The sequence below is a fragment of the Scyliorhinus canicula genome, chromosome 6 (assembly GCF_902713615.1).
Source record: "Scyliorhinus canicula chromosome 6, sScyCan1.1, whole genome shotgun sequence".
NCBI lineage: Eukaryota > Metazoa > Chordata > Chondrichthyes > Carcharhiniformes > Scyliorhinidae > Scyliorhinus > Scyliorhinus canicula.
In genome coordinates this window covers 150,766,977-150,787,027 of record NC_052151.1, presented here as the reverse complement: position 1 = coordinate 150,787,027, position 20,051 = coordinate 150,766,977, and the positions used below count along the sequence as shown (strand labels likewise).

The window sequence follows — 20,051 nt, the reverse complement described above, 5'->3', positions numbered from 1 at the left end:
GTAGCCAATGATGGCCTAAAAATCAAAGCCAAAGGCTCAGCAATCTCTTCCCTGGCTTCCCAGAGAATCCTAGGATAAATCCCATCCGGCCCCGGGGACTTATCTATTTTCACCTTGTCCAGAATTGCCAACACTTCTTCCCTACGCACCTCAATGCCATCTATTCTAATAGCCTGGGTCTCAGCATTCTCCTCCACAATATTATCTTTTTCTTGAGTGAATACTGACAAAAAGTATTCATTTAGTATCTCACTTATCTCCTCAGCCTCCACACACAACTTCCCACCACTGTCCTTGACTGGCCCTACTCTTACCCTAGTCATTCTTTTATTCCTCACATACCTATAGAAAGCTTTTAGGTTTTCCTTGATCCTACCTGCCAAAGACTTCTCATGTCCCCTCCTTGCTCGTCTCAGCTCTCTTTAGATCCTTCCTTGTAACTATCAAGCGCCCCAACTGAAACTTCATGCCTCATCTTCACATAGGCCTCCTTCTTCCTCTTAACAAGAGATTCCACTTCTTTGGTAAACCACGGTTCCCTCGCTCGACCCCTTCCTCCCTGCCTGACTGGTACGTACTTATCAAGAACATGCAATAGCTGTTCCTTGAACAAGCTCCACATATCCAGTGTGCCCAACCCTTGCAGCCTACTTCTCCAACCAACACATCCTAAGTCATGTCTAATGGCATCATAATTGCCCTTCCCCCAGCTATAACTCTTGCCCTGCGGGGTATACTTATCCCTTTCCTAATTTTATATGCTAATCTCTTGTGGGATGTTGTTGAAAGCCTTCTGAAGTCCAAGTAGCCCACAAACACTGGCTCCCCTGGTCAAATCTATTAGTTACATCCTCGACGAATTCTAGATTTGTCAAGCAGAATTTCCCTTTCGTAAATACATGCTGGCAGTCCGATCTTGTTTTCCCACGTGCTCTGGACTCTTTTCCCCCACTAATTTTTTAAAAATATAAATTTACAGTACCCAATTATTTTTTTCTCCAATTAAGGGGCAATTTAATGTGGCCACATCCACCTAACCTGCACATCTTTGGGTTGTGGGGGTGAAACGCACGCAGACATGGGGAGCACGTGCAAACTCCACATTGACAGTGACCCAGGGCCAGGATTCGGACCCGGGTCCTCTGGTGCAGTTCCAGTGCTAACCACTGTGCCACATGCCAACTTCAGCTCTGTGATTTTGCATATTTAGGAATTTTAAAAGACTTTAAATATCACTAATTAAGGATAGTAATATTGGTTCAACCAAAACAGCAATGCAAATTTTTAATCATACATAACATTATAAACACCTAAAAGGATGGAGTTAGACAAGTAACATATGGTTTACAAAACATCATTTATTTCATGTTATAGGGCATTAACATTTCCACAAGGCTTGGGGATTACGATAAATGATTAGTAATTAATGGTCCAAATCTCACTGAATACCCCCTTGTGTACACAAACCGGCAAAGAAATACTATGCTTATTGGGTACAATGAGTGTTTCCCATTCCAGTGTATCAAAAAGTTATGCTTTGTGACCATTCACAAGTACAACTTCAAACTTTAGCAGAAACATGCTGTAACAGTACACAGAAGTGAATACCAGATGATCGTGGACAGTTTTTGTTTTAAAAAGTGAAGATTCACAGAATTCCAAAATCAAGGTACTTTTCTTCAACTTGATTGTACATTAGATGCCTTCAGCTTCTAGAAAATAACTCGTCATTTTATTGCAGAACATTAGATCAGTCCTCCTGCAGAATAAAGGCATATGTGCAACAGCTACTCTGCTGAATTATGCCACGTTGCTGTAAAGTGTATATGCATTTCATAGAGGGAAAAAAAGTAGACAATGCACACAAGCCAATACCAGCAGGATTACTTGGAACTGGAGTTTGAGAATGGGAGCAAGCAACAATTAAAAAAGAAAATGCAGTATAACCGAATTACTGACTAGTGCAGCAAATTTCTACCAATTATGTTCACAAAACAAACACGGCCAAGTATTTCTTTATAATATTAAACATTCTCACCTCTACACTTGAGGTGATTAATGTTATAAAGTCAAACTATATATGCTTCTACAGCAGAAACTGCACACCAGGAAGGCAGACAACCAACACAAACCAAGGAATGAACTTTCTTTTAAAATGCGGTGGTGTGTGTGCATATATAAAGACTAAATTGGGGATTTTCCATACATAATATTCCATACAGTTCTGATGTTTTAATTGCTATAGGTATTTTCAGTGGAGCAGTAAGGAATGGAGGAGATGTGTAAAAAGATTTTGGGGGTTGGACCATGTGCATTTAGTTGTTTTCTTCAGGTTCAGCTGTGCATGTTTCATCAGCTGGTGCCGGACTCTCACTTGACCACAACTAGGAAGAGGGGGAAAAAAAAAAGTTACTCAGATTCTCATTTATACAGTTCCAAATTAAATACAAATTCAATAAGTGTACTTTCAACACTGCTAGAAAAGAATCCACTCTGCAACTGGGAATATACATTTAATGCCAAAGAGCCAAACAATGGTCATTAAAAACACTATTCTCAGACAAAATTAAACCTTTTTCCCTAATGCACAAGGTACAAATAACAGTAAGCATTTGGAGTCACATCTGGGTGAAATAATGTAATGTTCCAGTTTAATAGGGTCACAAAAGGAACTTTTCTTGCTAGATGACCTGCAGTTTAAAAAAAGTCTCCATTTCATTAGTCAGTTTTGCCAATGTAACAAACATTGTGTTATCCATGCAATCATCTACCTCCCCACACAAACTATCAGATTTGTAGGAGTGTCTATACAAAACTCCATGCATTGGAATTCTTCAAGCACAAGCATGTTAAATGTTAAGTCCTGCAGCTTCAATATTCATTAAAATTAGATAGAAAAAAAAAACTTACTGTTAGGTTGTCTCTAAGCAACTGCATAATGAGGGTGCTATCTTTATAGCTATCATCTTGGAGAACATCCAGTTTCTTAATAGCTTGATCAAATGCCTAATAGATGGAAACAGATAATGTCAATGAGAAGGGGGAAATTATGCAAAGATTGCTGTAATGGCTCCTCAACACAGCTGAGCTGGTGAAAAGCAGAATAAAGTTATTAACTACATTTCTAGCCAGGTCAGCCAAACATTCTGTTGGACTGAAGTTAAGCAAAATAAGCTAGCTAGCAAATAAACAAACAGTTTATACCAAGCTGCAAGGGGTTGTGAACAAATAAATCTGCTGTTAAACACGAGGAAAAAAAATCAATTTAAACAGCCTTGATTTCTCACCACCATAAACAAAGCTTTTGATTTGAAGCCTTGAGAAGTAGTGGTTGGGAGTGTTCCAAACCTCAACGGCAAACTAAAAAAGATAAGATCAGAGGGTTGGTTTTACCTCACACTGGAAAGAGGCTTTTCAATATCACTCCTTTTGCATACATAATAAAGAGGGATAAGGGAAAGGGCTCAGAGCATGACTTCAATAAGGAGAGTCATGGATTTATTGAAGTCCAATGTTCTGTATTTCTTCAGAGGGAAGTTGGCCAACTGTTAGTGAGATCTGTCATTCTAAAGCAAGGACTGCTACAATGAGAGAAAGCACAAGTTGCTTGAAGAAAATGGTGGACTGAGACAGACCACTTGAAGAAATGGTTAACCATCTGGGCTCAGTTAGTGTATTTTCCAGGGACAATGTACATATTTTTTAGATCTGGAATCATGCAGCAAGCAGAGTTATTAAGACCCATTTTGTCCTTCGCATCTCCAATGGCCAGATTTCCTCTAAGAAATGTTGATGCTTTATGCAATTCCAGAAAGGGGATTTGCACTTTGATAAATAGTCTTTGTCTGAAGGTTAGAAATCTGTTTCAGTGACATGGCTGAGCAGACAAAGGTGGCTCTACTCTTGGAAACTTGGAGCTTTAAACCCCAAACTTGATGGCCCCCAGACAAAGGGAAGCCCTGGATCATGGTGAGTATGGTGACCATGGCCATTTTGGATGACCCCCCAACAAAAGAGAAATCCCGAGGAGCACACCCACATGGACCATTTGTCCTGCAGGACAAGGGCTTTGAGGGGGGGGGGGGGGAAAACAGGCAATGACAATTCATGAAAAAGCCATGGTGGAGGAGATCCCAGACAGGCACACACACCAAAGACTTGGGAGGGGACTCATGTACAGGACCCACAGAGATCAACCCCCCCACCCTCCCAAAAAAGATAAAACATGGCAGCACAACAAGTGGATAGCACTGTGGCTTCACAGCACTTAGTTACAAAAAACGTTAGATGGGGTTACTGGGATAGGATGGAAGTGAGGGCTTAAGTGGGTCAGCGCACTCGATGGGCTGAATGGCCTCCTTCTGCACAGTATGTTCTATGACGAAGGAACACATCATACAATTTACAGTGCAGAAAGAGGCCATTTTGCCCATCGAGTCTGCACTGGCTCTTAGAAAGAGCACCCTACTTAACCCCATGCCTCCAACCTGTCTCCGTAACCACACTTAACCTTTATGGAGACCAAGGGCAATTTAGCATGGCCAATCCACCTAACCTGCACATCTTTGGACTGTGGGAGGAAACCGGAGGAAACCAGAGCACCGAGGGGAAACCCACGCAGACATGGGGAGAACGTACAGATGCCACACAGACATCAAGCAGAGAATCAAACCTGGGCCGAAAGAGAAAATGCTGTAAAATCTGTAGGGAGGGAAAAGAGCTAACGTTTTGAGTCCAATGACTTGTTTGTCAAAGCATTTGAATTGCATTGAGCTTTAACAAAGTAATTGGACTCGAAACGTTGGCTTTTTTCTCTCCCTACAGATGCAGCCAGACCTGAGATTTTTCAGCATTTTCTTTCGTTTCAGATTCCAGCATCTGCAGTAATTCGCTTTAATTGAACCTGGGACCCTGGAGCTGTGAAGCAACTGTGCCAACCACTGTACTATCGTGCTATTATGAGTATGGCGACCACAGCTATTTTGGATGACCCCCTAACATAAAGGGGAAATCCCAAGGAGCACACCCACAAGGAACAGTTGGGGCAGTGGACCCATGGACACACTGAAGGGAAAAGGAGTTCTCCTGGATCTCCTTAGTGGGAAAAGCAGTGCTTCCAAGGTAGTAGGAGCAGAATACCCTGCAATCAATGTCTGATACTCCACACTGCATGGATGCGAAGTTGGAGACAGGCTGGGCCCCAAGGTGCCCCCCACCCCCAATGGATGTAGGACACTGCCTTCCTAGCCAACAAAGCATTCTGCAAAATGACATCACAGGCCATAAATGGGTACACTACCAACAACCAGAATGGGGAGGTCTCACCCTCCACGTTCGGGGAGATGCAAAAGTAGTGCTAAAGGAAGAACTTAATACATATAAAGCATGCAGAGATAGAGAGAGGGCAGCAACTGCTCGACTCCATTAAAGAGGTGGACCAACAGTTCTCTTGCGGCCCCGACCGGAGAGCTACTGGTGGAGGGGAAACAGCCACAAATGGACTTTGACCACAAGGAAAGCAGTCAACCAGCTCCACCAGACCTCAATGACCTTTTATGAACATAAGTGACAGTTGAGGCAGCACAGGTTAGAGACAACAGCAGGCTAGTCACCATGCTGGAAAAGATAAACCTTCAACTGGGGTGTACACATCAGTGGACTTTGCAAAAAGATTTGCAACAGCACTGGCCCTATACTTGCAGACTCACTGGCAAGGGAACTCCCTGCCACCAACACTACCACAAACCACAATATCACGGAAAGGACAAAGACCACAGGTGCAGTTCCTCCAAGCCCATCTCGCTACTCAATGTAGATGCAAAATTCCTGGCAAAGACCCTGGCTAAGTGGCAGGACAGCTACATGCCAGAGGTGGTTGTGGAGGACCAGACAGGCAGCAACATTGATCAGGCACTTGCTGAATGTGGTAATGACCCCATCTGGGGAGAGAACACCAGACGTAATCTCTCTGGATGCAGAAAAGACCTACGACGAGTCAAGTGGAAGTACCTACAAGGTACTAGAGCAGTCTGGACTTGGGCAAAACCCCTGTACAGCTCTCCCATGGTGAGCACAAGGACAAACTCCACCAGCTCCAAATAATTCCAGCTGCACAGAAGCACAAGGCAGGGATGCCCACTGTCCCTGCTGCTGTAATTCCCAGGCCAGCATGAAACGGACCATGACACTTCTAAAGTTTGGAGCCTTCTTGGGCTACGAAAAACCCAAGCAAGAGTGAAATCTTCGAACAAGAGGAAGAATAGCCAGGTAGCCAAGAATCAGGGGAGGGTAGCCAAGGCATGAAAGGGAGAGAGGGACTGGAGGGAGGCTAAACCGGAGGAAAGAAAGGCGAACCGTGTTGGGGGGGGGGGGGGGGGTGGGGGGGGGGGGGGGGGAGGAGGAGGAGAAAGAGACGAGAGGAGAACCAGCGAGATGGGGTGGGGGCAGGGAAACGGGAGCCAGAAGGCAGGCACGGGATGCCAAAATGTGCATGACATCTCCAGGAGCAGGGAACAAGGAAATTAAAGATGGAGGACGGGAGGAGCAGCAGAAGCGGAGGCGAGCGGGGGACAGCAGCGAGAACCATCCGGGAGAAGCAGGCGACAACAGCACACAACACAGCCAAGTATCGCACACTATAATTATCTCCCCGGCACCCAAATGTATATTTTGCCCCCCCACCCTTGCACCCCACTGCAAACAGTCACGTACTTACGTGGTGTAAATAATTCTGCCAGATGCAGTTCTGCCTATATATAGGTTTCTTATTCTGTGTACATAACGGTAATTATACCTTGTTCAAAAACCCAATAAAAACATTTATTAAAAAAAGTGAGAAATCTTCCCAGTGAACCCTTAAGGGAGAGACAGACAGAGCTGGAGGAACTATCTTTCAAAACAAGCCCAAATCAAATTCTGCTACCTGGGGATCCAAATAGCCCATGACTGGGCACAGATGAGTCTAGTGAAGGAAGTCAAGAAAGGAGCTGCAGAGGTGGAGCACACTAGACTTTCAGTAGCACGTGGGGTGCGCAACACTTTGGCCCAACTCAGTCCACTATGGTTCCCATCTGTAACAACCACAACGGCAACAACAATGGACACCATCTTCCCAAGGTGGACAGAGGAAGAGGGGACACTTGACGTTAGTGGCATGTATACAGATGACAATAGTGACCATAATCGTGGAGATTCTAACTACCACAAGGAAACAAATATCAAAGTTCCTCCACAGGGAAACAACATCCATTCTCAAATTGATGAACTGTTTGGGACACGGGTGACCAAGGGAAGGGAAACTGTACAGGCGATTGTGGGAGGTGCATTCCCCCTCTGGGCAGACAAGGGGAAAGTGGGAGGGAAGAGGTGTGCGCGCGCGGGTCCTGAATTGAGGCACTACACAGGGCAAACTACCTCCACACGCACAGGCTGAGCCTAATACAGGTAAGGTGATGCAAAGAGCACACGTAACCAGAACTCATAAGCAGGTTCTTCCCAGATCTGGAGGACAAATGCGAATGGTGGCCGAGCCAACCACATCCACATGTTCTGGGCCTGCCTCAAACTGGTTGGATCCTGGACAACCTTCTTTGAGCACTGTCCAAGGTTGTGCGGATGAGGGTTGAGCTATGCTGAAAGAGGCAGCCTGCAGGGTCTCAGTAGCCAAAAAGGAGGGTGGTCTGACACCAGCCGTTGCCTCCCTGATCACATGCTGAAGAATCCTGTCCAGTTCAGCTGGCATCAGCATCATCAGGGTCTGCAAGCCTTGGTTAATTTAAAATGGAAGTAATTTTACAGCAGGAGCCAGATTGACAGTTATTACTAGAACAGAAATGCACAAGACTGAGCAGGCTCAAGTTCTATTATTTCAATATGTGGGAATGTTCACAGAAGGAGCAGAAAGATAGCTATTAACACAGATCAAAGAATATCTTTACCCAAGGAGTGGTGGTACAAATTTCATATACACAGACAGTGCAGTTACTGATGCATACTAAAAAAGGGACCAAATATATTGGTTGAGTCAGAGGAAAATTCAGATTCAAAGTACTGCATGTAATTGTTTACAGCATTTAATTTCATAAAAATGAATCGGAACAGTTTTCTGCATGTGAAAAAGCTCATTTAATTCTATGAATCAATGAATATTTGTTTTCCCAATTTGGCCGATAAGCCAAATATGTCACTGGACATGCATTGGAGACATTGAATGCCAGAGAACACTGAAACAGGCTGCTGGAATTAGAAGATCAGCAGCAGATGTCACCTCCAAAATTTGTAATTGTGGCTCAAGTCAGGTGACTAGAGTAATCATTTGCAAAATTGTGCTGGGCAGAGAGATCTGCACTGCAGACTAAAGTTGCTCCCAAAAGTTCTGCAGCTCCATGCTGGTGAGCTCCTCCAGCTCCCTCTTCTTGACATTGTTGCTGTTGCCAGATTCCAATTTTATAATAATCAACACTCGACCATTTGATGGAGAATTCAGTTTTGACTTAATGCTACTTCGAGGAGTTTTGATCGCCATCTCAAAAGCGGAGATTCAAGCATCCACTGACTGAAACTAAGCCAGGCATTTCAAGATGCAGTGTGGACATGCAGAGTGAAAGCAAGCAGTTAAGGAGTTCCAGGATTTTGACCCAGCAACAGTGAAGGAACAGTGATATATTTATCAGGATGGTGAGTGACTTGAGGGGAACTTCAAGACAGTGTTCCCATGTGTCTGCTGCCCTTTTACTTCTGGGTGGTAGCAGTCTTTGGTTTGGTAAGGAGCTGCCGAGGAAGCCTGCCTCCAGCACACCTTATGGATGGTACACACCATGACCATGTCAGTGGGGGAAGAGATTGAATGTTTGTGCAAAGACTATCCATCCATCAAGCTTTGTCCAAGATGGTGTTGAGCTTCTGGAGTGTTGGAGCTGCACTCGTTCAGACAAGTGGAGTGTATTCAGTCACACCTGACTTGCCTTGTAGATTGTGGACAGGCTTTGCAGAGTCAGGAAGAGAGTTACCCACTGCAGGATTCCTAGCCTGCTCTTTTAGCCACAGTATTTATACGGCTAGCCTGGTTTAGTTTCTGGTCAATAGCAAACCTCAGAATGTTGATAGTGGGATTCAGCAATGGTAATGCCATTGAATGTCAGAAGGCAATAGTTAGATTATCTGTTGTTGGACAGGTCTTTCTCTGGCATGTATTACTTGTCACTTGTCAGCCCAAGTTTGGATAATATCCAGATCTTGCTGCATTTGGACAGCACTGCTTCAGGATAATGGTGAACATTCCACTTCTGACCCAATGATGGAGGATGGTCATTACTCAGTATTGCCAGTGCGATGAATTACCCTTTTCCTCACTTTAGATGGGCTGCAATTGGCTAGGTTGATTTTGCCCATTTCTGGTGTCCTGGGCAATTTGCTGGGTTGATGCCAGTGTTGTAGCTGTACTGGAACAGCTTGGCACTGGAAGGCCCTTGTGCCTTCCTCCACTGTACCTCTGCCTTTCTAGTGGTCAGCAAATCAAATTTAGCCTGCAGGCTGCGCCTCTCCCCCAACAGTCCCTCCTCTGGTGCCTCTGCGTACCTCCTGTCTACCTCAAGCATCTTTCCCACCAGTCTATCCCTCACTCCTCTCCCTGTGTGCCCGGATGGATATCAGCTCCCCACGAATCACTGCCTTCAGGGCTTCCCAGACCACCCCTACCTGAACCTCCCCATATCATTCACCTCGAGGTACCCCTCAATACTTGCCCGGACCCTCCTACACACCTCCTCCGCCAACAACCCCACATCCAACCGCAACGGGCGCTGATCCCGCACCTCCCCCATCTCCAACTCTATCCAATGCGGAGCGTGGTCGGAGATTGCAATGGCCAAATACTCTGCCTCCTCCACTCTCGGAATCAGTCTCCTACTCACCATGAAGAAGTCTATCCAAGAGTAGACCCTATGTAGGTGGGAGAAGAGTACTCCCGTGCCCTCGGCCTCAAAAACCTCCATGGATCCACCCCACCCATCTGGTCCATAAACCCTCAGTACCTTGGCCGCCGCCGCCGGCCTCCTACCCGTCCTAGAGCTGGACCGATCCAGGGAAGGATCCAACACCGTATGGAAGTCTTCGTCGTCTCCACCCCCCCCCCCCCCCCCCCCCATGATCAGACCTCCCGCCTCCAGATCCGGGACCCATCCCAACATACGCCTCATAAGCCCACATCGTCCCAATTTGGGGCATACACACTAGCCAGTACCACCTTCTCTCCTTGTAGCCTGCCCCTAACCATAACATACCTACCCCCCTTATCTGCCACCGCCTCCGATGCCTCAAACGACACATTTTCCCCCACCAGAATCGCCACTCCCCGGTTCTTCACATCCAACCCAGAGTGGAAAACCTGCCCCACCCATCCCTTCCTCAGACAGACCTGGTCCGCCACCTTCAGGTGCGTCTCCTGAAGCATTGCCACATCTGCCTTTAGCCCCCTCAGATGAGCAAGTACCCTCGACCACTTCACAGGCCCATTCAATCCTCTCGCATTCCAGGTGACCAACCGGATCAGAGGGCGTCCCGCCCCCCTCCCCCGTCAGCTAGCCATAGCCCGTTGACTGCCCGCCCCAGGCCAGCACCCCCCCACGACAACACCCCACCTCTGTCCTCTCACACACCACCCCCCACCCGCTCCTTCCTGACCCTGCCAGTAGCAACCCGGTATTCCCCTTCTCTTTCTCCCCCTCTTCTTCCCCCCCCCCCCCCCCCCCCCCCCCAGGCTAGGAACCCTCCTAGCCACGAACCGTCCTCCATTGTACTTCTGTGGGTCAGCTAACTTCTGCTGACCCCGGAAACTCCCGCCAATAACCCGACCCCTCCCAAAGTGGGATTATCCCCCATCTTATCCCTCCTCCAGGCACCGCTCCAGCACAGGGAAGAACCAGTTAAGGCCCCGCCTCCCACTGTCATAGTCGCCACCCCCCAGGAAACCAGAGGAAAGCCCGCGCTTTCGCACTGCCCCACCACAGCCTTCTGACGCAGCTCCCAAATACCAGCCCCACACCATACCCCCAACCCGACAGAATACAACAAACCCCCCAACCCTCCCCGCAAGATACAAAACTCAAACAATGCCCCCCAACAAAAAACAGAACACCCCAATAAATAACCATATCAAAATTGCAAAAGTACAGAAAAAGAGAACACAGCAACAGCAGAATCCAGCAATAAAGTATTACAACCGACCCCGCAACCCCAAACCCCTAGTTCAAGTCCAGTTTCTCCGTCCGCACGAAGACCCACGCCTCCTCTGGGGAAATCAAAATAATAATGCCGGTCCGAATAAGTTACCCACAGGCGCGCAGGCTGCAACATTCCGAACTTTATCTTCGTGTAAAGCACCTCTTTCGTCCGATTAAACCCAGACCACCGCTTAGCCACCTCCGCACTCCAATCCTGGTAGATCCGTACTACCCCATTCTCCCAGTTGCTGCTCTTCACCGTCTTGGCCCAGCGCAGCACACACTCCCCATCACTGAACCGGTGGAACCTCACCAGCACCGCACGCGGGGGTTCATTCTCCTTAGGCCTCCTGGCCAGTACCCTGTGGCCTCCCTCCAGCTCGAGGGGCAGATGAAAAGACCCGGCCCCCACTAGCAAGTTCAGCATCGTAGCCACGTAGGTTGTCAGGTCCAACCCCTCCAGCCCCTCCGCAAGGCCCAAGATCCGCAGATTTTTCTGCCTCATGCGGTGATCAAGCTCCTCAAAAGCAGTCCTGCCACTTCTTGTGGAGTGCCTCGTGCCCCTCCACCTTACTCACGAGGACCCCAGCCTCCTCCTCTCGTTCAGTGGCCTGCGTCTGCAACGCCTTGATGGCAGCACCCTGGGTCGTCTGAATCTCCGAGAGCCTTTTGTTCATTTCCTGCAGAGAGCTCAGTACCTCAGCCTTGAAATCTGCAAAACAGTGCAGGAGAGCAGCTGGTTGACCTGGGCCCACTGCTTCCACTCCTCTGGAGCTCTGCCGGCCGCCATCTTGGATTCCTTCCCCCGTTTTTTTCTGGGGAGCTGCTGCCGTTTTTTTCCCCCTTTCCAGTTCGAGTCATGAACTGCGGAGAAAGTCGATCAGCACACCTTCTCCCACCGGGAGACGTAGAAAAATTTCCATTTTGGGCTCTAAAAAGAGCCGAAAAGTCAGTTTGAAACAGGAGCTCAAAAATGTGCGGCTTCCAACGTCATCACCCGCCACCGGAAGTCACACGATTCTAAGGTTAATGTGCAGATTCAGTCGGCAGTTAAGGCGGCAAATGCAATGTTAGCATTCATGTCAAGAGGGCTAGAATACAAGACCAGGGATATACTTCTGAGGCTGTTTATGGCTCTGGTCAGACCCCATTCGGAGTATTGTGAGCAGTTTTGGGCCTCTTATCCAAAGGAGGATGTGCTGGCCTTGGAAAGTGTCCAGAGGAGGTTCAAGAATGACCCCTGGAATGAAGAACTTGTCATACGAGGAACAGTCGAGAACTCTGGGTCTGTACTCAGTTTAGAAAGATGAAGGGGCAACTTACAGGATACTGCGAGGCCTAGAGAGAGTGGACGTGGACAGGATGTTTCCACTTGTAGGAAAAACTAGAACCAGAGGACACCATCTCAGACTAAAGGGACGATCCTTTAAAACAGATGAGGAATTTCTTCAGCCAGAGGGCGGTGAATTTGTGGAACTCTTTGCCACAGATAGTGAGGAGGCCAAATCACAGAGCATCTTCAAAACAGAGATAGATAGGTTCTTGATTAATAATGGGATCAGGGGTTATGGGGAGAAGGCAGGAGGATGGGAATGAGAAAATATCAGCTATGATTGAATGGTGGAGCAGACTCGATGGGCTGAGTGGCCTAATTCTGCTCCTATATCTTATGGTCATCTCAGCCATGGATCAGTGCTTGGATTGCACCACAGCTGTTGCTGGTATGTGAATGATGAAAGGAGTAAAATCAAGCGATTTGAGCTGTGATAAGGCTTTATAAATCCTCCCAACTTTTAGACCAAGGCTAGCTATCCTTGATATTAAGCCAATTTGGCCTGTCAAGAGTCTCAGGTTCAATTTTCACAAGGGGTAAAACGGTAACATTCATCTGGATTGCGATCCAATAGCCCCACTTCCAGTGCACGTATACTCAAATGAGCACTGGGTCAGACACTGTCAGAAAACTATTTGGCCTAGATTATTCAGCAGCTTTAGTTGACATTTGCCACTTGGGATTTGGGCCTCAGCATCAAGACCCAGGACCATCAGGAGTGGATATAATGCCAGAGGAAGATTTTCAAACACCATAATTTACATGCACATCAGATAAGTACATAAACTAAAGCTGAATTTGCATACAACTTACTTTTTTTGCCAGGTTACAGGCATCAGAGGGAGAGTTGAGAATCTCATAGTAGAACACAGAGAAATTAAGGGCAAGACCCAAACGGATTGGATGTGTTGATGACAGATGTTCATCACCAATATCAAAGGCTGTTTGGTAAGCAGTTTGAGAATTTTCTATCGCTTCTACAAACAAAAAATATTTTAATTGAAGAATACCATGTTTTGTAAAATCGTATTAATTCAGCAAAAGATGCAAATGCTAAACAAATAATGTCTTAATTTTCAAATCTGCAGTTGTCAATATTGAAGATGCTAGTTGACATTCAAATCCACCCATTGACACCAAATTAACCAGAACATTCTCACAGCAGCTGAAACCATCAGGAAAACGTTATCCAAAAATGACATGGGCATAATCTTCTGAGATATGTACACCTTCAGCAAAAACACCTTTCACAAGCATTGCAGTATAGAAATTTTAGGGCAAGACTTTTTTTTCATACTTACTTTTCCGATTGTCTCCAGAAGCAACTTCAGCAAGGTACCGAAAGTAATCTCCTTTCATTTTCAGGTAGAAGACCTTGCTTTCTGGATTACTAGCCTTGGGAATCAGGTAATCATCCAACAGTCTCTAAACAAAAAAAAACAACAAAACTTAGATCTGGATTCAAAACAGGAGCCTATTTCAGAAGTACCAAAACTTGCATGGAAATCTTACGCATCAGTTTGGGCATAGTGTCAGGGAAGGTAAGAGATTCTGCCACAAACCAATACTGACCAACAGCAACACACAGTTAGCAGATCACAATTTGGTAGGAAAACATTAACATTGGATGACAACCAACAGTCTTCCACAAATCATTCCAATAGGATTCCAGAGAGACTGCTGGACAGCATGTGGAAGCAGGTCACACAAAAGGTGGCACCTACAGGGTCCTTATTTTGTTTCCCTTTTACCTCGTTTGAGGAGATTGGAAACAATTTTTTCCTCAATTAAGGGGCAGTTTAGGTGGCCAATCCACCAACCTGCACATCTTTGGGCTGTGGGGACAGGACCCATGCAGACACAGGAGAATGCGTCTCCTGTGCACGAGTCACAGAAAGTTGGTTTACAGGTGCAACAGGTGATTAAGAAGGCAAATGAAATGTGTCCTTCATTGCTAGAGGGATGTAGTTTAAGACTAGGGAGGTTATGCTGCAATTGTATACGGTGTTAGTGAGGCCACACCTGGAGTATTGTGTTCAGTTTTGGTCTCCTTACTTGAGAAAGGACATACTAGCACTGGAGGGTGTGCAGAGGAGATTCACTAGGTTAATCCCAGAGTTTAAGGGGTTGGATTACAAGGAGGGGTTGAGTAGACTGGGACTGTACTCGTTGGAATTTAGAAGGATGAGGGGGATCTTATAGAAACATTAAATTATAAAGGGAACAGATAGGATAGATGCGGGCAGGTTGTTTCCACTGGCAGGTGAAAGCAGAACTAGGGGGCATAGCCTCAAAATAAGGGGAAGTAGATTTAGGACTGAGCTTGGGAGGAACTTCACCCAAAGGGTTGTGAATCTATGAAATTCCTTGCCCAGTGAAGCAGTTGAGGCTCATTCAGTAAATGTTTTTAAGGTAAAGATAGATAGTTTTTTGAAGAATAAAGGGATTAAGGGTTATGGTGTTCGGGCCAGAAAGTGGAGCCGAGTCCACAAAAGATCGGCCGTGATCTCATTGAATGGCGGAGCAGGCTCGAGGGGCCAGATGGCCTACTCCTGCTCCTAGTTCTTGTGTTCTAATGTACAAACTGCACATGGGCAGTGACCCGGGCAGAGATTGAACCCGGGTCCTCGGGCAGCAGTACTAACCATTGCTCTACCACCCCCGCCCCCCCCCCCCCTAGATTTTAGGTTCTAACCCAGTAGACTGGTGTGGAGAACAGAAAGACAAGAAGAATGTCAAAAAGGTTGATGAAAAGGCCACAGACTTCCAGTAGCAGCCATGAGTGGTCACCCATTTGGTAGCTCTTGTTTGTGGTGGTTTTTTGGACCTTTTCCCTAGTCAACAGGTGATGTGTTGAGGAAAAGGTGGTGCAGGAGTGGTGGAAGAGGAGGAAAAGGTGGTGCAGGAGTGGTGGAAGAAGAGGATGTCCCACCATGGATGGCATGGGTCCGGCCCCAATGTCTGTGGCCGATGGAGCAGCTGGTGGACTTCTTGAATGAGAAGTTCACCCAGCAGAGGAACGAGACCGGAGGACCTGGCAAGGACAGTAGACCCCATTAAGGCAGGAATCAGCTGCCTGGAAACTCAGCCAGGTGATGCAGAAGGCAGAGGAGACAGTGGGGGAGCACGGGAAGCAGCTCACCTCAATGGAGGCCGAGTTGGGGGTGATGTGCAAGAGGCGGCTGCTGGAGAATTTAGAGAAAAGGTCTTGGAGGATTGTGGGGCTGCTGGAGGGCAGCAAATGAGCGGACGCTGGCTTGTACATTACCAGAAGTTGCTGGGGTGGGGGGGGAGACACACGTCTTTGAACAGCCCTTGGTGGTGGACCAGACGCTGAGGAGGAAGCTGCAGGGTAATTAGACGCCATGGGCTATGGTGGTGCTGCTGCACTGGTTTTTGGATAAGCAACAGATCCTGAGGTGGGCCAGGCAGGAGAGGTGATGTACCTGGAAGGACAGTGAATTTTGGGTGTACCAGGACCTGGTTACAGAGCTGGCCAGGAGGAGAGCAGGGTTCAACAAGGTGAAGGTTGCCCTCTTAGAAGGGGTGACATTTGTGGTGCTGTACCCAGCTCACCTCTGAGTGACTTGAGATGGCCAGAAACTTTATTTCAGGACCCTGGAGGGAGCAATAGAGCTTGTAAGGGCTAGTGAATGGGCAGAAGGAGGACACTGAACTCTAGGTGTTTTGTTCCTTTGCCTTTTTTCCACCCTCTGGGGCCCCATTGTTCTGTGTCCTGTGGGGGATGGGTGGTTGCTCTATTCTTAGTAAGAAGTCTTACAACACCAGGTTAAAGTCCAACAGGTTTGTTTCAAACACGAGCTTTCGGAGCACGGCTCCTTCTTCAGGCCGATCATTCACCTGAAGAAGGAGCCGTGCTCCGAAAGCTCGTGTTTGAAACAAACCTGTTGGACTTTAACCTGGTGTTGTAAGACTTCTTACTGTGCTCACCCCAGTCCAACGCCGGCATCTCCACATCATGGCTCTATTCTTAGTTTTGGGGTTTTGAATGTTAGTGTTGTTTGCACTGGGCGTGTTTGAGCAGGGGGGAGCTAGGTGTCATGGGCGTGGGCTGCCAGGCTAGTGTGAAGTGAGCAGGCAGTAGAGTGTTGATGGGGGTTGGATTTGTTAGAGTGTGTGTGTGTATATATTTTTTTTGTACGTGTAAGAGAGGAGAAAGACTGCTGAAAGGAGGGGAGCTTTTGAAATAGGGAGGGTTGATGACTGGACATCTGAGGGCAGGCCTGAGGGGGTGCAGGACACGAGATGGAGACTGGCCCAGGAAGACTGGCCCCCTAGCAACACCAACCCTCCCTGCTGCCTCCTAACCCATGGCACCTTCCCGATCCATACAAAGCCCAAAATAATAGTGCCCAGTTTCCAAAAGGCAGCCTTCGGTATAAAGATTGGGATTGTCTGGAATAGGAGGCAGAATGTTTATCTTTACCACTTGGACCCTCCCTGCCATAGCCAAGTGCAGCCTATCCCACAGAGATCCTCCCTAGCCTCTCCACCAGTTTTGTTAAATTCAATTATTGTGAAGCATGCTCATTCCCTTGTGACCCAAATCCCCAGGTGTCTGAACCAGTCACCTTTCAGCCCCCCTAAATTGGCTCACTTGACCCAACTCATTCCCTAGGAACACAACGTCCCCAACAGGCCCATGATCCTCTCCATGCTCTTCAGCAGGTCCAAGCTTCGATGCTCCTTTTTAAAAATCATAAAATTTACAGTGCAGGCGGCCATTTGGCCCATTGAGTCTGCACCAGCCCATGGAAAGAGCACCCCACCCAAGCCATCCCAAAGCCCCACCTAATTTTTTGACAACGAGGGCAATTTAGCGTGGCCAACTCGCCCAACCTGCACATATTTGGACTGTGGGAGGAAACCAGAGCACCTGGAGGAAACCCAGAGACATGGAGAGAACATGCTGACTCCACACAGACAGTGGCCCAATCTGGGAATTGAACCTGGGATTCTGGAGCTGCGAAGCAACTGTGCTAACCATTGCTGCCCATTTTGTTCCCTCTTAATCCCTTGCCACTCTGCCGACCCCCTCAGAGCCATTGTCAGAGGCTCTACAGCCAGCGCAAACAGCAACGGTCACAGCAGGCACCCCTGCCTTGTTCCCAGTACAGTTCAAAGTTCTGCGAACCCATGTCATTGGCCGCACACTCTCCCAGTCCCACATTACAGGCACACCTAACCTATGCCACAATTCAGCTCAAACCTGAACTTTCCCAGGACCTCAAACAGGTACAGTCACTCCACCCAGTCGAATGCCTTCTCTGCATCCATGGACACTGCTAACTCTGGTGCCTGAGCTCCTGACGGAGTCATAATCACATCAACAGCCTCCTTATATTACTAGAAAGCAGCCTGGCCTTCACAAAGCCTGTTTGGTCTTCTGCAACCACCCCTGGGAGACAACTTCTATCCTTCCGACCACCAAATTCACATCTGTATTTAACAGCAATATGGGCCTATATGACTCGCGTTCCAATAGGTCCTTCCCCTTTTTGGTATCAATGTGACCATTGCCTGCGTTATAGTCTCCAGCAGCTCCCCCTTCTCCAATGCCACATTAAAGCTCCAAAGAGATGTGATGCCAGGTCAGTCACAAACTCCTTCTAGAATTCCACTGGATAGCCACCAGGCCATGGGGCATTCAGACCCCTTGTACAGTCTAATACAGGGGTGGGCAAACTTTTCCGTGCAAGGGCCGCATTCAGAAATTCACAATTCACAAAGGGCCGCATAGTATATTAAGTAAAATAATTACTTCACCCGGTTATGATTCTGGGCGCCTCATATGGAACATAGAACAGTACAGCACAGAACAGGCCCTTCGGCCCTCGATGTTGTGCCAAGCAATGATCACCCTACTCAAGTCAACGTATCCACCCTATACCAGTAAGTAACCCAACAGCCACCCCACCCATTAACCTTTAAAAAAAAATTTAAAAAAAAAAAAAATTTTTTTTTTTTTTTTTAATAATGACTTGGTGGGCCGCAGAAATACCTTTGGCGGGCCGCATGCGGCCCGCGGGCCGTAGTTTGCCCACCCCTGGTCTAATATCTCCCTTAGCACCAGGGGCTACTCTAGCACCTGCCTCTTCTCTACTTTCAGCTGTGAAAACTCTGGTTCATCTGAAAACAGCCCAGTGCCCCCCTCTTCACCCCCAGGGCAGCCCTATACGGCTCCTTACGGTAATCCCGACATACCTCATTCACTTTCCCCTGTTCCTATACCACACTACATCCTCCACCCCATTCTGCATCAATTTCCCTAGACTTTGCCTGCCTCCACAGCTGGTGTGCGAACATTCAACTCTACTTTTATTCGCACTGCGCCTCTCTTGCCCCAAGCAGCTGTCCTGCTGTCAGCCTGTCAAATTAGGGCCCTTCAGCCCTCAAGCCTGCACTGACCATGCTGCCCACCTAAACTAAAATATTCTACACTTCTGGGGTCCATATCCCTCTATTCCCATCCCATTCATGTATTTGTCAAGATGCCCCTTAAACATCACGATTGTCCCTGCTTCCACCACCTCCTCTGGCAGTGAGTTCCAGGCATCTATTACCCTCTGTATAAAACAAACTTGCCTCATACATCTCCTCTAAACCTTACCCCTAGCACCTTAAACCTAGGCCTCCTAGTAATTGACCCCTCTACTCTGGGAAAAAGTCTGACTATCCACTGTCTATGGCCCTCAATTTTGTAGACAGTCAGGTCACCCCTCAACCTCAGTCATTCCAGAGAGAGCAAACAGTTTATTCAACCTCTCCTCATAGCTAATGCCCTCCATACCAGGCATCATCCTGGTAAATCTCTTCTACATCCTCAAAGCAGTTTGGTGACCAGAATTGAACACTACTCCAAAGTGTGGCCTAACTAAAGGTTCTATACAGCTACAACATGGCTTACCAATTTTTATACTCAATGCCCCAGCCAATGAAGGCAACCATGCTGCACACCTTCTTGACTACCTTCTCCACCTGTGTTGCCCCTTTTCAGTGACCCGTGGACCTGTACACCTAGATCTGACTGTCAATACTCTGGAGGGTTCAAACAATCACTATATTCCCCACCTGTATTAGACCTTCCAAAATGCATTACCTCACATTTGGTCTGATTAAACTCCATCTGCCATTTCCCCACCCAAGTCTCCAAACGATCCAAATCCTGCTGTATCCTCTTGGCAGTCCTCATCCCTATCCACAATTCCACCAACCTTTGTCTATCTACAAACTTACTAATTAGACCAGTTACATTTTCCTCCAAATCATTTATATATACTACGAACAGCAAAAGTCCCAGCACTGATCCCTGCAGAACACCATAGTCACAGCCCTCCAAATCAGAAAAACACCCTTCCATTGCTACCCTGCCTTTTATGACCTAGCCAGTTCTGTATCCATCTTGCCAGCTCACCCCGGATCCTGTGTAACTTCACCTTTGGTACCAGTCTGCCATGAGGGACCTTGTCAAAGGCCTT

General features: G+C 47.3%; 1 protein-coding gene across 2 annotated transcripts in view; it reads right to left on the bottom strand.

Moving 5' to 3' along the window:
- Window positions 1-1,338: 1,338 nt before the first annotated feature.
- Window positions 1,339-20,051, bottom strand: part of ywhaqa (tyrosine 3-monooxygenase/tryptophan 5-monooxygenase activation protein, theta polypeptide a) — a 34,673-nt gene continuing 15,960 nt past the window's right edge. The window contains exons 3-6 of one of the 2 annotated variants that reach the window (XR_005461019.1): window positions 13,854-13,977; window positions 13,362-13,529; window positions 2,911-3,006; window positions 1,339-2,384 (exon numbers count right to left, since the gene is read on the bottom strand). Coding sequence is in view for 1 of the 2 variants with exons in the window: in XM_038800277.1 (XP_038656205.1) it covers window positions 2,316-2,384; window positions 2,911-3,006; window positions 13,366-13,529; window positions 13,854-13,977 (453 nt within the window). In the remaining variant the exon portion in view is untranslated. The remainder of the gene's footprint in view (window positions 2,385-2,910; window positions 3,007-13,361; window positions 13,530-13,853; window positions 13,978-20,051) is intronic. The other variant, XM_038800277.1, reaches the window with a different exon arrangement.